The sequence below is a fragment of the Aotus nancymaae genome, unplaced genomic scaffold, assembly GCF_030222135.1.
Source record: "Aotus nancymaae isolate 86718 unplaced genomic scaffold, 86718_ANA_hifiasm-v0.15.2.pri h1tg000036l, whole genome shotgun sequence".
Classification (NCBI taxonomy): Eukaryota; Metazoa; Chordata; class Mammalia; order Primates; family Aotidae; genus Aotus; species Aotus nancymaae.
In genome coordinates, this window is record NW_026988450.1 from 47517914 (window position 1) to 47532520 (window position 14607).

The window sequence follows — 14607 nt, forward strand, 5'->3', positions numbered from 1 at the left end:
TTCAACATAAGCAAGTCTATAAAAGTAATCCATCACATAAACAGTACCAAAGACAAAAACCACATGATTATCTCAGAAAAGGCCTTCGACAAAATTCAACAGTCCTTTATGCTAAAAACCCTCAATAAACTAGGTATCGATGGAATGTATCACAAAATAATAAAAGCTATTTATGACAAACCCTCAGCCAATATCATACTGACTGGGCAAAAACTGGAAGCATTCCCTCTAAAATCTGGCACTAGACAAGGATGCCCTCTCTCACCACTCCTATTCAACATAGTATTGGAAGTTCTAGCCAGAGCAATCAGGCAAGAAAAAGAAAATAAGGGTATTCAATTAGGAAAAGAGGAAGTCAAATTGTCTCTATTTGCAGATAATATGATTGTATATTTAGAAGACCCCATTGTCTCAGCCCAAAATCTCCTGAAACTGATAAGCAACTTCAGCAAAGTCTCAGGATACAAAATCGATGTGCAGAAATCATAAGCATTTCTATACACCAATAACAGACTTAAAGAGAGCCAAATCAAGAACGAACTGCCATTTACAATTACTACAAAGAGAATAAAATACCTAGGAATACAACTAACAAAGGATGTAAAGGACCTCTTCAAGGAGAACTACAAACCACTGCTCCATGAAATAAGAGAAGACACAAACAGATGGAAAAATATTCCATGCTCATGGTTGGGAAGAATCAACATCTACAGTCATCTGATCTTTGACAAACCTGACAAAAACAAGCAATGGGGAAAGGATTTCCTGTTTAATAAATGGTGTTGGGAAAACTGGCTAGCCATGTGCAGAAAGCAGAAACTGGACCCCATCCTGACACCTTACACTAAAATTAACTCCAGATGGATTAAAGATCTAAACATAAGGCCTAACACCATAAAAACCCTAGAAGAAAACCTAGGCAAAACCATTCAGGACATAGGCATAGGCAAGGACTTCATGGCTAAAACACCAAAAGCAATGACAACAAAAGCCAAAATAGACAAATGGGATCTAATTAAACTCCAGAGCTTCTGTACAGCAAAAGAAACAATATTAGAGTGAACTGGCAACCAACAGAATGGGAAAAAATTTTTGCAATCTACCCATCTGACAAAGGGCTAATATCCATAATCTACAAATAACTAAAACAGATTTGCAAGAAAAAAACAAACCGATTCAGAAGTGGGCAAAGGATATGAACAGACACTTTACAAAAGAAGACATCTATTAGGCCAACTAACATATGAAAAAATGCTCGCAAATCAAAACCACATTGAGATACCATCTCACGCCAGTTAGAATGGTGATCATTAAAAAATCTGGAGACAACAGATGCTGGAGAGGATGTGGAGAAATAGGAAAGCTTTTACACTGTTGGTGGGAGTGTAAATTAGTTCAACCGTTGTGGAAGACAGTGTGGCAATTCCTCAAGGACCTAGAAACAGAAATACCATTTGACACAGCAATCCCATTACTGAGTATATACCCAAAGAATTATAAATTGTTCTATTATAAAGACACATGCACATGTATCTTCACTGCAGCACTGTTTACAATAACAAAGACTTTGAACCGACCCAAATGTCCATCATCGATAGACTGGATAAAGAAAATGTGGCACATATACAGCATGGAAAACTACACAGCCATAAAAAACAATGAGTTTGTGTCCTTCGTAGGGATATGGATGAATCTGTAAACCATCATTCTCAGCAAACTGACACAAGAACAGAAAACCAAACACTGCATGTTCTCACTCATAGGCGAGTGTTGAACAATTAGAACATGTGGACACAGGGTGGGGAGCATCACACACTGCGGTCAGTTTGGGGCGGGGTGGAGAGGGATAACGTGGGGAGAAATACCAGATATAGGTTATGGGGGGATGAAGGCAGCAAATGACCTTGCCATCTATGTACCTATGCAACAATCCTGCATGATCGGCACATGTACCCCAGAACCTAATGTACAATAAAAAAATCTTATACTCGGCCGGGCGCGGTGGCTCAAGCCTGTAATCCCAGCACTTTGGGAGGCCGAGGCGGGTGGATCACGAGGTCAAGAGATCGAGACCGTCCTGGTCAACATGGTGAAACCCCGTCTCTACTAATACAAAAAATTAGCTGGGCATGGTGGCGCGTGCCTGTAATCCCAGCTACTCAGGAGGCTGAGGCAGGAGAATTGCCTGAACCCAGGAGGCGGAGGTTGCGGTGAGCCGAGATTGCGCCATTGCACTCCAGCCTGGGTAACGAGCGAAACTCTGCCTCAAAAAAAAAAAAAAAAAAAAAAAAAATCTTATACTCTATGAATATGAAATGTCTTTTCATGTATTGATGTCTAATTTCTTTCACCCACATTTTTGCAGTTTTCAGTGTAGAAGTCTGTTACTACTTGTTTAAAAGTAGGTAAAGTATCCTGAGTATTCCTAAGTATATCATTCTTTTTGATGCTATTGTCAATGGACACTGTGCAGATTCTAAGGTGACATCAAGAGGCCTTACAACCTTGTTCTCTTCCTCTTGAAAGGCTACTACTGCCATATAAAAACCCCAGGCTTGCCTGATGATATCATATGACCTAGCCAATGTCAGCACAATTGCCAACACATTTGTTGTAATTTTAGAGAAACTGTTTAGCCCCAGTCAAGCTAGCAGATGACTGCAGTCACTTAAGAATCCCCAGATGAGCCCAGCAGAAGAACCGCTTAGATGAACCTAGACAAACTATCAACCCACAAAATTGTTATTTTAATCCATTAAGTTATGGGGTGTAGAAAGATGAACTGAAGCAAAATTAAATCATTTTCTTTGCCATTTCATAACCATGATAATTTATTCATTACTTTGTAGCTCATTTCAAACAGCTTCTCAGAGCCCATTAAGACGTATTCCATACTATTCAGCCATAACATGGATGGAACTGGAGGCCATTATCTTAAGTGAAACAACTCAGAAACAGCAAAGTCAAACACTGAATGTTCTCATTGATAAGTAGGAGCTAAATAATGTGTACACATGGATGCAGAGTGTGGAATAATAGACAATAGAAACTTGGAAGAGTGAGAATGGAAGAAGGGAGTCAGGGATGAGAAATTACCTAATGGGTACAATGCACATTATTTGGGTAATGGTTACACTAAAAGCCCAGACTTCACCATGATCCAATATATCCATGTACATTTTAAAAACTGCACTTGTACCCTTAAATTTATATTGCATTTGTACCCTTAAATTTATGCCAAAAAAAAAAAAGATTTATTCCAACTGACAAGACAGAACTCTTTGAGGCTATATTCTACATTATTCATTACATTCATGAATAATTTAGAGCTTAAATGTCAGCATTCTAAATAATTTATAATTTTTTGAAAAGTAGATAGCTTAAAATGAAATCTTATTAGAACTAAAGAGAAATTAATTTTATTTTTCTAATTGATTACTACAATATTGAAAAAATTTTAAGTAAACATTACAATGATGTTTGCAGGCTAACCTGTGAATCACGCTGCTAATATTTGCTGGCAATTAGTACTAAATTTATTGGGGATAGATAATAATCTGATTATTTAAAAACTCAATCATAATACTGAAGAAAAAAGTACTTTAAATATTTATCATCTCAAAGCATTTAGAGTCATGTTGTCCGAGCAAAATGGCTTATTATTACTTAAAAATTCCTAAATTAAAAAAGTATATATTTACATATATCTAAAATTATATTTACTTATACATATATTTATCAATAAATAAAACTATAAAAGATTATGAAGTTATTTTGTTTGAGGAAAAAAATCTTCCAGAAAAATATGCAAAAGTAACATTATTATTTAAAACATGCTAAAGTAAAAAATAACTCCATACAATTTTCACTCCATTTAAGAACTCATTTTGAGAATTTACTCCCTCAAGTTCTGGAAATAGCTACTTTAAAATAGTTTATCTGTATTTTATGCATTCCTTAAAACAAGTAAGAAGAACCAGGGTAGAAGAAATAAAGAGAAAATGTAACAAAGTAACTGATAAGGCAGTTTTATGCTGAGGTTTATATGCTACCTAGGTATAGAATAGGACTATTATTTCTGACAAACCAAGTGGAATTAACAATTACTCAAATAGAAACTAACTCACATACTTTCAAAATTGAAGCAAATTCTCAAACTATATGTCATAAATACCTTAGCATCATTAATTTTGATAATTTTGGTTTACTGTCAGAAGTATCTCAAACTTGCATTAATGAAAACATCTTTTGAAAAGTTGTCATTTTAGTTTTAAAGAGTCCTGAATATTTGTTGAAATTTGAGCTATGATTTATTTAACTATAAAAAAGTGTTTCTTTGCAAGTACATTTCTATAAGCAAGCTACAATTTCACAATTCCTCTATCCATGTATATGGCTGTATAATGAATATTAATATATGGCCTATAATTGTATACACATACACATGGTTCATACACATATGAACTATGCTTCTCAATTTGATGATAAAATACAGAAGGAGAAAACATAAATGGAAGAATTAAAATGTACTTACAAAGTCAAAGTCTCCATCTTGAGGAACTTTCCAGTTATCAGGAAAAACATTTTTGGACATTGGGAAGGGTTCATGCATATTCTGATTACAGTTTTCGTGACTCTTATTCTTGAAGTCTTGCTTATCAAAGTAGTCCATGAAAGATGGTCTTTGTACCTGTGGTGAGGTTGCATTTCCTTAGGTAAACAAAGAACATAGGAAGGTATAAGTTCTTACATTTAAGGAATTATTTTCACTGAAGTATGATTTTTTTATAAAGCCATATAAGAAATTTGCACCGGTCACATTCAAGGCCAACATAATGAATTTCATAAAGAACAAAGTGAAATAAAATAAGAATTAAAAAATATCCAGACCAAATAAAAATTAAGCAGATGATTAGGCAAAGGTCTGGAATGTTCTGATTGTAGAAACATTTCAGAATATTAGTAGAATCGTTATCATAATTTTATTAAAAATCATTTCAGCTGTATTTCAAATTTCTCAAAGTTAATTTTAAAAACCCAAGTGTTTTTGGTGGGTTTTCTTCTTTACGTTTAAGCCTGTGTTGTTATTGTTGTTGTACATTTTCAGCTGTAAGAAATTATGAGGACTTGGCTAGGCATGGTGGCTCAGAGCCTATAACCTCAGAACTTTACGAGGCTAAAGTGGAAGGGGTGCTTGAGCCCAGGAGTTCAAGACCAGCCTGAGTAACACAGTGAGACTCTCTCTATAAAAATACTAAAAATTAGCCAGGTGTGGTGGCACATATCTGTAGTTCCAGATACTTCAGAGGCTGTGGGAGGATCACTTGAGCCTAGGAGGTCAAGGCTGCAGTGAGCCATGATTGTGCCACTGAACTCCAGCCTGAGCAACAGAGCAAGACCCTGTCCAAATTTAAACTATATATATAAATTTTTAAATATATATATGAAATGTATATCATATATATATATAAAATTTTAAAGATTAAAAAATAAATGATAAGGACTTACCTAGTTTCCTCTTACATCTATCCGACTGCTTCCTCATAGTCCTTCTGATTCCCTCTGCCCCTATACTTCCTCAGCTTCGCCTGACACACTTATGTCTCCCAGCACTACTTCTCCAGCCCATTCCTTGCTCCTAACTTCCATATCTAACTTTGCTGCTATTACACAGCTTAATCTGAGGTGAGTTGCTAATTAATTTACCAGTTGTAAAACTAAATTCAAGGTCTTTCTCTTCAAACCTATAGCTCCCCCGACATACTTTATCTCCACTAAAGTCAACCTTATTTACTCAATCCCCAAAGTAATGAAGTTGAGAATTAACTCGGACTCTTCCCTTCCCACCACAGCAAACTGATTATTAGTTCTTTTTCATTCTACTTCTCAATACAGTTGTTTAACTATAACCCCTTTTCTCTGTTTATCATTGCAACTGTCTTAGTTTAGCTTCTAATCATTTCTTGCTTAGGCCATTGTAGCAGCCTCCAAACTAGTCTCCTTGCTTCTACTACCATGGTTTTGATTTTAATTTCCATATTGTCAACATAGTGACCTTTCTAAATGTAAACCAAAACATGTCATTCTGCTCAGAATCTTTCAATGGCTCCTCGTTTTTTATACTGAATGACTAAAGTGAGGAATAAATATTTGGAATAACTACATTTTTAATCTGGCTGTTATGGTCTTGATCAGTGGTTTTCAAATTAGATTCCTTAAAGCCCTAGAGCTCCAAATAAATGTCCCGGAGACCACCAAGAAGGGATTTCCCATATAATTCTCTAGATAGAAAGTAAGCTACTTTTTTTTCTTTCTCTTGAGATGGAGTTTTGCTCTTGGTTGCTCAGGCTGGAGTGCAATGGCATGATCTTGGCTCACTGCAACCTCCACCTTCCGGGTTCAAGCGATTCTCCTGCCTCAGCCTCCCGAGTAGCTTGGATCACAGGCATGCACCACCACGCCCGGCTAATTTTGTATATTTAGTAGAGAAAGGGTTTCTCCTTGTTCGTCAGTCAGCAAGCTACTTTCTTAAAAAATTTTTTTGGGGGAGTACACCTCCCCACAAGGGAGCCTGCTGAGCAACTGTAAGTTACAAAAAGTATTTTTTAAATGTGAAATTGAAATCTTTCCTTCTGTAATTGTATACTCATGTTCTAAATAAATTCTTCTTTCATATTATTGTCCCTCAAATATCTGAAGACAGAGATAATGGCTCCTGTCTTGGCTGTTTTTAATATGAAATGTCCCCAGTTCCTTTCATAGGATATATGTTTCAGACTCATCACCAACTTGTTTACTTTCCCATGGAGACATTCTAGTCTCGCTCTTCCTCTAAAAAGAGATATAATATTCATAACAGTCATCTGGCCAATCTAGATTAAATTTGTAATAAATGGAGGTTGCAGTTTAAAACTACAGTTACTACTATGACAACTAAGTAACACTGTTACTTGAGATGAGCTGTAAGGTCATTTTGGTCAAAAGAATGCATTCTAAGACTTAGTTTTAGTCCTTGGAAACATGAGGTAAACCTAACTTCCATATCTAACTTTGCTTGCCTACTTTATATGGCAAACCAGAGAGTCTGGAATTCTTAAACAAACTTCAAAAACCGAAAGAGTGGGGTGAGGGAGACAGAACTGTCAGGTAAGCATCCTATCTCTTTCCTTCTTCCTACTTTTGGATCTCTATGTGTATTATCTGACAGACTGGAAGCCTAGGTGAGATCGCTTAGGTAAGGATACGAGACAGTGGTAATGGTATTACTCATTCATTTCAAAAAAATCTGTCTCATTGCCTTAAGATAAAATGGTTTTCTATATCAAAACAAAGGTTTTATTGACTTCACCTTGATTATGTATTTTAAAAAAGTTTTTTATAAGATAAAATTTACCATCTTACTTCTGGATATATACCCGAATTGAAAGCAGGGTCTTGAAGAGATATCTGTACACCCATGTCTATTGCAGCATCATTCATAATAGCTAAAATATGGAAGCAAACCAAGTTCCATTAGCAGATGAATGGATAAGCAAAATGTGAGGAAGGAAATTCTGACATATGCTACAACATGGATGAACCTTGAGGACATTATGCTATATGAAATAACCTAGTAACAAAAGAACAAAATACTGTATGATTCCACTTATTTCAGGCACTTACAGAAGTCAAAATCATAGACACAGAAACAGAATGGTGGTTGCTAGAGACTAAGGGGAGTGGAAAATGGGGAGTCACTGTTTAATGGGTACAGCGATTGAGTTTTACAAGATGAAAAGAGTTATGGAAATTGATGATGGTGATGGCTGCACGACACTTTGGAAGTGCTTAAGATTAATACCACTAAACTGGATACAGGTATATTTCAGAGTTATTGCAGGTTTGGTTCCAGACCACTGCAATAACAGGAATATCACAATAATGTAAGTCACATAAATATTTTGGTTTCCCAGTACACATAAAAGTTATGGTTTTTTTTTTTCTTTTTTTCTTTCACAATGTCAATTGTCTTAAAAAAATTTTTTAACTTTTAAGTTCAGGGGTACATGTGCAGGTTTGTTACATATGTAAACTTGTGTCGTGGGGATCTGTTGTACAGATTATTTTATCACCCAGGTATTAAGCCTAGTACCCATTTGTTGTTTTTCCTGATCCTCTCCCTCCTCCCACCCTCCACTCTCTGAAAGGCCCAAGTGTGTGTTCCCCTTTGTATGTCCTTGTGTTCTCATCATTTAGCTCCCACTTATAGTGAGAACATGCAGTATTTGGTTTTCTAAAAGTTATTTTAAGGACTGACATCAGAAATATGGCTGACTAGAGAAGCCTGGAAGTGGTACACCCTCAACAAAAAAGGACCGAGGCAACAGATAAAGAGCAAAGATTTGACTGGAGTGTCAGCAGGAAAATGCTGGAGAATAGTGAGTGTGCAGAGGCACATGTGCTGCTTAGAAGTCCAGGTTGGGGTGGCTGTCATGATTTCTCAACACCATGGTGAAGTTTGCTGTATCAGTTAACTCTTCCTTTCATCAAAGATTGCTCTGTAGCATGTGATGCTGTTTCGTAACATTTTACCTGCAGCAGTGTCTTTCAAAATTGGAGTCAATCCTCTCAAACTCTGCCACTGCTTTATCAACTAAGTTTATGGAAAATTCTATTTCAACAATGTTCACAGCATTTTCAAAAGGAATAGATTCCATCTCAAGAAACCATTTTCTTTGCTCATCCATAAGAAGCAACTCCTTCTGTTCAAGTTTACTCATGAGATTGCAGCAATTCAGTCACATCTTCTGGCTGCACTTCAAGTCTAATTCTTTTACTATTTCCACCATACTTGGCAGTTACTGCTTCCACTGAAGTCTTTAACCCCTCAAAGTCATCCATGAGGGTTGGAATGGACTTCTTCCAAACTCCTGTTAATGCTGATTTTTTTTTTTTTTACCTCCTCCTATGAATCACCAAAGTTATTAATAACATTAAGAATGGTGAATCCTTTCCAGAAGGTTTTCAATTTACTTGGCCCAGATCCAACAGAGCAATCACTATTTATGGCAGATATTGCCTTATAAAATGTATTTCTTAATAATAAGACTTGAAAGTCTAAAATACTCCTGGATCTATGGGCTACACAAAATGGAGGCTGTGTTAGCAGGCATGAAAACAACATTAATTTCCTTGTACATTTCCATCAGAGCCCTTGGGTGACCAGGTGCACTGTCAATGCACAATAACAGTCTAAGGAGAATCTTTTTTTCTCAGCAGCAGGTCTCAACAGTGGACTTAAAATATTCAGCAAACCATGGTGTAAACAAATGTGTCCAGGCTTCATTATTCCATTTATAGAGCACAGGCGGAGTAGAATTAGAATAATTTTAAGGGCCTCAGGATTTTCAAAATGGTAAATGAGCACTGGCTTCAACTTAGTCACCACCACCAGCCTGTCCTTTAAAACTCTGAAGCCAAGCATTGACTTCTCCTCTGTAGCTAGGAAAGCCTTAAATGACATCTTCCAATAGAAGACTGTTTCTTCTGTATTGAAATTCTGTTGTTTAGTGTAGCCACTGTCATCAATTATCTTAGCTACATCTTCTGGATAACTTGTTGCAGCTTCTCCATCAGAACTTGCTGCTTCACCTTGTACTTTTATGGTATGGAGAGAGCTGCTTTCCTTAAACATCATGAACCAACCTATGCTAGCTTCAAACTTTTCTTCTGCAGTTTCCTCACCTCTTTCAGCCTTTACAGAATTGAAGAGAGTTAGAGTCATGCTCTGGATTAGACTTTGGCTTAAGGAAATACTGTGGCTGATTTAATCTTCTATCCACACCACACCAACTTTCTCCACAGCAGAAAGGGAAAGGCTGTTTCACTTTTTTATCATTTGTGTGTTCACTCGAGCATAACTTTTAATTTCCTTTAAAAACTTTTTCTTTGCATTCACAACTTGGCTGTTCAGTGCAAGAGGCCTAGCTTTCACCCAGTTTCAGCTTTCAATATGCCTTCCTCACTAAGTTTAATCATTTCTAGCTATTGATTTAAAGTGAAAGATGTGTGACTCTTCCTTTCACTTTAGCACTTAGAGGCCATTGTAGGGTTATCAATGGGCCTAATTTCAATATTGTGGTGTCTCAGAGAACAGGGAGGCCTGAGGAGAGGGAGAGAGACAGGGTGACTGCTGGTAGGGCAGTCAGAACACATACTACATTTATCAATTAAATTGGCCATCTTATATGGGCGTAGTTTGTGGTGCCCCAAAACAATTACAATAGTAACCCCAAAGACCACTGATTATAGATCACTGTAACAGATATAAGAATGATGAAAAGGTTTGAAATATTGTGAAAAGTACCGAACTGGGGCACATAAACACAAAGTGAGCACATAACGTTGGAAAAATAGCTCCAATAGACTTGCTTGATACAAGTTACTACAAATCTTCAATCTGTAAAAAACACAATGTTTGTGAAGCACAAAAAAGCAAATAACAATGATGAAGTATGCTTATGTTTAAAAATGGTTAATTAACATGAATTTTAAGTTATATGTATTTTACTACAACAAAATTTTTTTTTTTTGAGACGGAGTCTTGCTCTGTCGCCCAGGCTGGAGTGTAGTTGTGCAATCTCGGCTCACTGCAACCTCCGCCTTCTGGGTTCAAGTGATTCTTCCGCCTCAGCCTCCCAAGCAGCTGGGACCACAGGCGCATACCACCATGCCCGACTAATTTTGCATATTTAGTAGAGATGGGGTTTCACCATGGCCAGGATGGTTTCGATCTCTTGACCTCGTGATTTGCCCACCTCGGCCTCCCAAAGTGCTGGGATTACAGGCGTGAGCCACCGCACCCGGCAACAAAATTTTTTAAATTATCATGTTAACCATTTTAAAATGTGCAGTTCAGTAGCATGAAGTACTGTATGACCAATCTCCAGAACTTTCATCTTGCAAAATGGAAAATCTTATACCCTTTAAACAACTTGCCATTTCCCCCACTTCTAGCAAACACCATTTTACTTTCTGTTGTTATGAGTCTTACTACTCTAGATACATTATGTAAGTGGAATCCATTGAAGTGTTTATTTTTTATGACTGGCTTATTTCACTTAAGATAATGACCTTAAGGTTCATTCATGTTGTGGCATGTGTCAGAATGTCCTTCCTTTTCAAGGAAATATAACATTCAATTCTGTGTATATACTACATTTTGCTTATCCACTCGTCTGTCAATGAACACTTGGGTTTTTTCCACTTTTGTTGAATAATGCTCCTATGAACATGAGTATAGAAGTATCTCTTAGCAATCCTGCTAATTATGTGGTTTTGTGTTATTTATTCTTTTAAAAATAACTAAGTTTTTCTCTAGGTGCAGATCTTTATTTGCAAGTAATCTTAGTTTTTAATTTCTATCCAGAGGCCTTTTTCATTTTCTAATGGGTGTTTTGATGGTTGAGCCTAATCTCTGATTAAATAAATGATTATGATATAATGTAAATGTGAATAATGTAATTATTGGTAAAAGTAATTTTTATTTTTACCCAATGAGTATGTAAGTATGTACAGATGGATGGATGGATGGATGGATGGATGGATGGATGGATGTGTGGATGGACTAACTGATCTGATTGATCGACAGGGTCTCTCCCTCTGTCGCCCAGGCTGGAGTGCACTGGCATGATCTGAGCCCACTGAAGACTTGACCTCCCAGGCTCAAGCCAGCCTCCCACCTCAGCCTCCCAAGTAGCTAGGACTATAGGCATGCACCACCACACTCCATTCATTTTTGTTTACTTCTTGTAGAGATGAGGTCTTACTATGCTACCTAGGATGGTTCTGAATTCCTGGACTCAAGTGATCCTCTCACTTGGCCCTCCCACTTTGGCCTCCCACTTTGACCACACCTGGCTGAGTTATGTCTTTTAAATGTGTTTCTATCTTTACTTTTCATTAAATTATAGGTTCCCTAATGCAGAATTCCAAATTCTTTACCTAAATAATTTCACAAACAAATCTATCAATATGTGTTTTTGACTGTCTACACAGATGTTCAACATCTATAAATAACAACAGGAGGAGCTATGTTACATGGTTTTTCATCATTACTTTTAAATTAGTAGAAGCTATATATATTTCATTACTGGCATTGGTGCACTGCTGATAACGTATTTGAGAAAGTATTGTGACTACTACAATTATTATTAGGTTGGTGCAAAAGTAATAACAGAATGATCTATCCCAAGAGTCAGAAAGAATCTGATTTTCAGAATATGCATGTATTAGTGGAAAAATAGAAAAAGACTCAACACAACTGTTTATTTAAGGACCAATGCTCTAATTACAGCTGTTCCAGCTTTAGATAGCTAGAAAATAAATGTGACAAGACATCTGGGACCCAAATGGTACCCACTGAAAAGATATTAAGACATTCTATCAAATTTCAGATAGTATAAAACATCAATATTTGTGGTAAACTTTTAGAACTTAGAAGACTCTCATATCCCACATTTGAAGCTCATGAAAAAGAAACTCCTTAGGGACAGTTCATCAAGATCATGGCCAAGGCTGCCTTTAGATTTCCTGTCATAACAGACTTTACAGGTATGTTAAAAATGAACAAAATATATAGAAGAGAAGGTATAATATTTCAATGATCAATTATGCTAAAAAAAAATAAGATTTGGTGCTTATAGTGTTCAATTTCAACTCTGTTCCCTGAAATCTACAACAAAAATAGAAATTGGTTAATTTGATGGGTTACATTACTGACATTTGGATAGGACACATACATTCCATCAACATTTTCAGCAGATTTTTAGTACCTTTGATTTGTCTCTAGGCTTCATCATTACGAGACATATTTCTCTGTATTCAGAATTGAAATTTGGTTCCCATGGTAACCCCTTATACCAAAATAGAGTCTAGGAATTTAACTTGTAATTCTCCATTTCTGTCCCATTTTATAAGTTTAAAAAAATTGCAAGTATAGCTCAACTTACATATATTTTTTATAAACTAATTGAGTAAATCAAACCATAAAGCTGGGAGAAGGGGGATAGTCTCTCAAAGAAATCCTTTGCTCAATATTCTTTTTGTTTCTTTTTCTTTTTAAAGGGAAGATTAATTCTGTAATACAATTATATATTTAAGAATTGTATTTAATTATATATTTAATTGTTCTGTTTTCATCAAGAAGTTTCAAATGTGTCACACACAAATACATCTGAAAACTTTAACATTTAGTATAATAAGGGTTATCAATGTTTGTCAAGGAAAGTCAGAATCAGGCAGGAGAGGAAAAATGGTTCCTTTAGAAACTAACTGCTAGAAAAGTAAAAAAAACCACCATTATCAACTGCATCTGATAATTAATAGAAAGGTTTCACTGAAGCATATTTCTAAATAGCATTCTTTAAAAACTAAATTTAGTATTTGTAGGTGCTTTGGTAAGAACAAAACAAAAACAACAGAAACTACGAAAAGCACGTATTATAGCATTACTAATCCACTGAAGACAACAGCACTCTGAGACCTATGTTCCTCCCCAAATCATCTTCCTCTCTCCACACCAAGTCAGGACCACACTGCTTTCATTATCTGTTTCTCATCCAGCACTGGCTTCACTGCTGAGGCTCTAGTTATGGTTTTCTTTGTTTTCTCCTTAACTAGGAGGTAAGGAACTCTTCCTCCCAGAATCTTTACAAACTCCCTGGTGCTGTAATAAACAGTCAGGGTTCTCTTGGTATATCACTGACTCTTACTTCAGACCTCTGTAGCTGAGAAAATTCACCCAAAGCATTATTGGAGTAAATTAAAAACTAACCTTTTCCTACCAGAAACTAACATTTATAGAATGTCTATTCTAATATGACCTACATATTAAGAGTAGCAGCATACACTGTGAAGGAGAAGGAGAAAAATAAAATCTCAGAAGGTACTTTTTTTCACTACAAAGAATAAAGTGGGGGAAATTTTAATCTTCTATAAAAACCTTCACAACAAAAAGATGGGCTGAGCAGGCATTTCCTTTAGAGATGAGGAGAATAAGAAAAAGGCTGAAAGAAAGACTGTTCTTTTCTGCAATGAGTCAGAGAAGCAACAGTTTGATTAGAGAGAAGCGGTGGCAACAGAAAGGGGAGAAGTAGACTACTCCTTGGTGTTGATTAAATAAAGAAAGGAAATTTCATTGCGGGAATCTGCTCTTCCAACCCCAAAAGTCTTGTGCGTGCTCCTGACAACATCCCAGTCAGGAGCTTCTAACTCAAGTCATATGAGCCACCACTAATGTCATAGTGTCTCAAAGTGAAAAATTTGCCTCCCTAATATCTATAATCCCTAGCTTCCTTATTAGGGGTAAGAAAGTATCTCTCTTGTGGGAAAAAGTGGCCATATAATACAATTCTGGCTAATGACACATAAAAATAAGGGTTTAGTACAGGTATGGTGGCTCACTCCTCTAATCCCAGCACTTTGGGAGGCTGAGGCAGGAGGACTGCTTGAGGCCAGGTGTTTGAAGCTGCAATAAACTATGAGCTATGATCACACCACTGTACTCCAGCCTAAATGACAGAATGAGACCCTGTTTCTTAAAAAAAAAAAAAAATCAGGGTTTCTAGG

At 36.4% G+C, this 14607-nt stretch overlaps 1 protein-coding gene across 2 annotated transcripts in view; it reads right to left on the reverse strand.

Annotated features, from left to right (window-relative positions):
* STK3 (serine/threonine kinase 3) overlaps positions 1-14607 on the reverse strand; it is a 351314-nt gene that overhangs the window by 71761 nt on the left and 264946 nt on the right. Inside the window, exon 10 of one of the 2 annotated variants that reach the window (XM_012455810.3) lies at positions 4535-4710. In XM_012455810.3, the coding sequence (XP_012311233.1) occupies positions 4535-4710 (176 nt within the window). Of the gene's footprint in view, positions 1-4534; positions 4711-7374; positions 7485-14607 lie in introns of those variants that run through there. The other variant, XM_064384446.1, reaches the window with a different exon arrangement.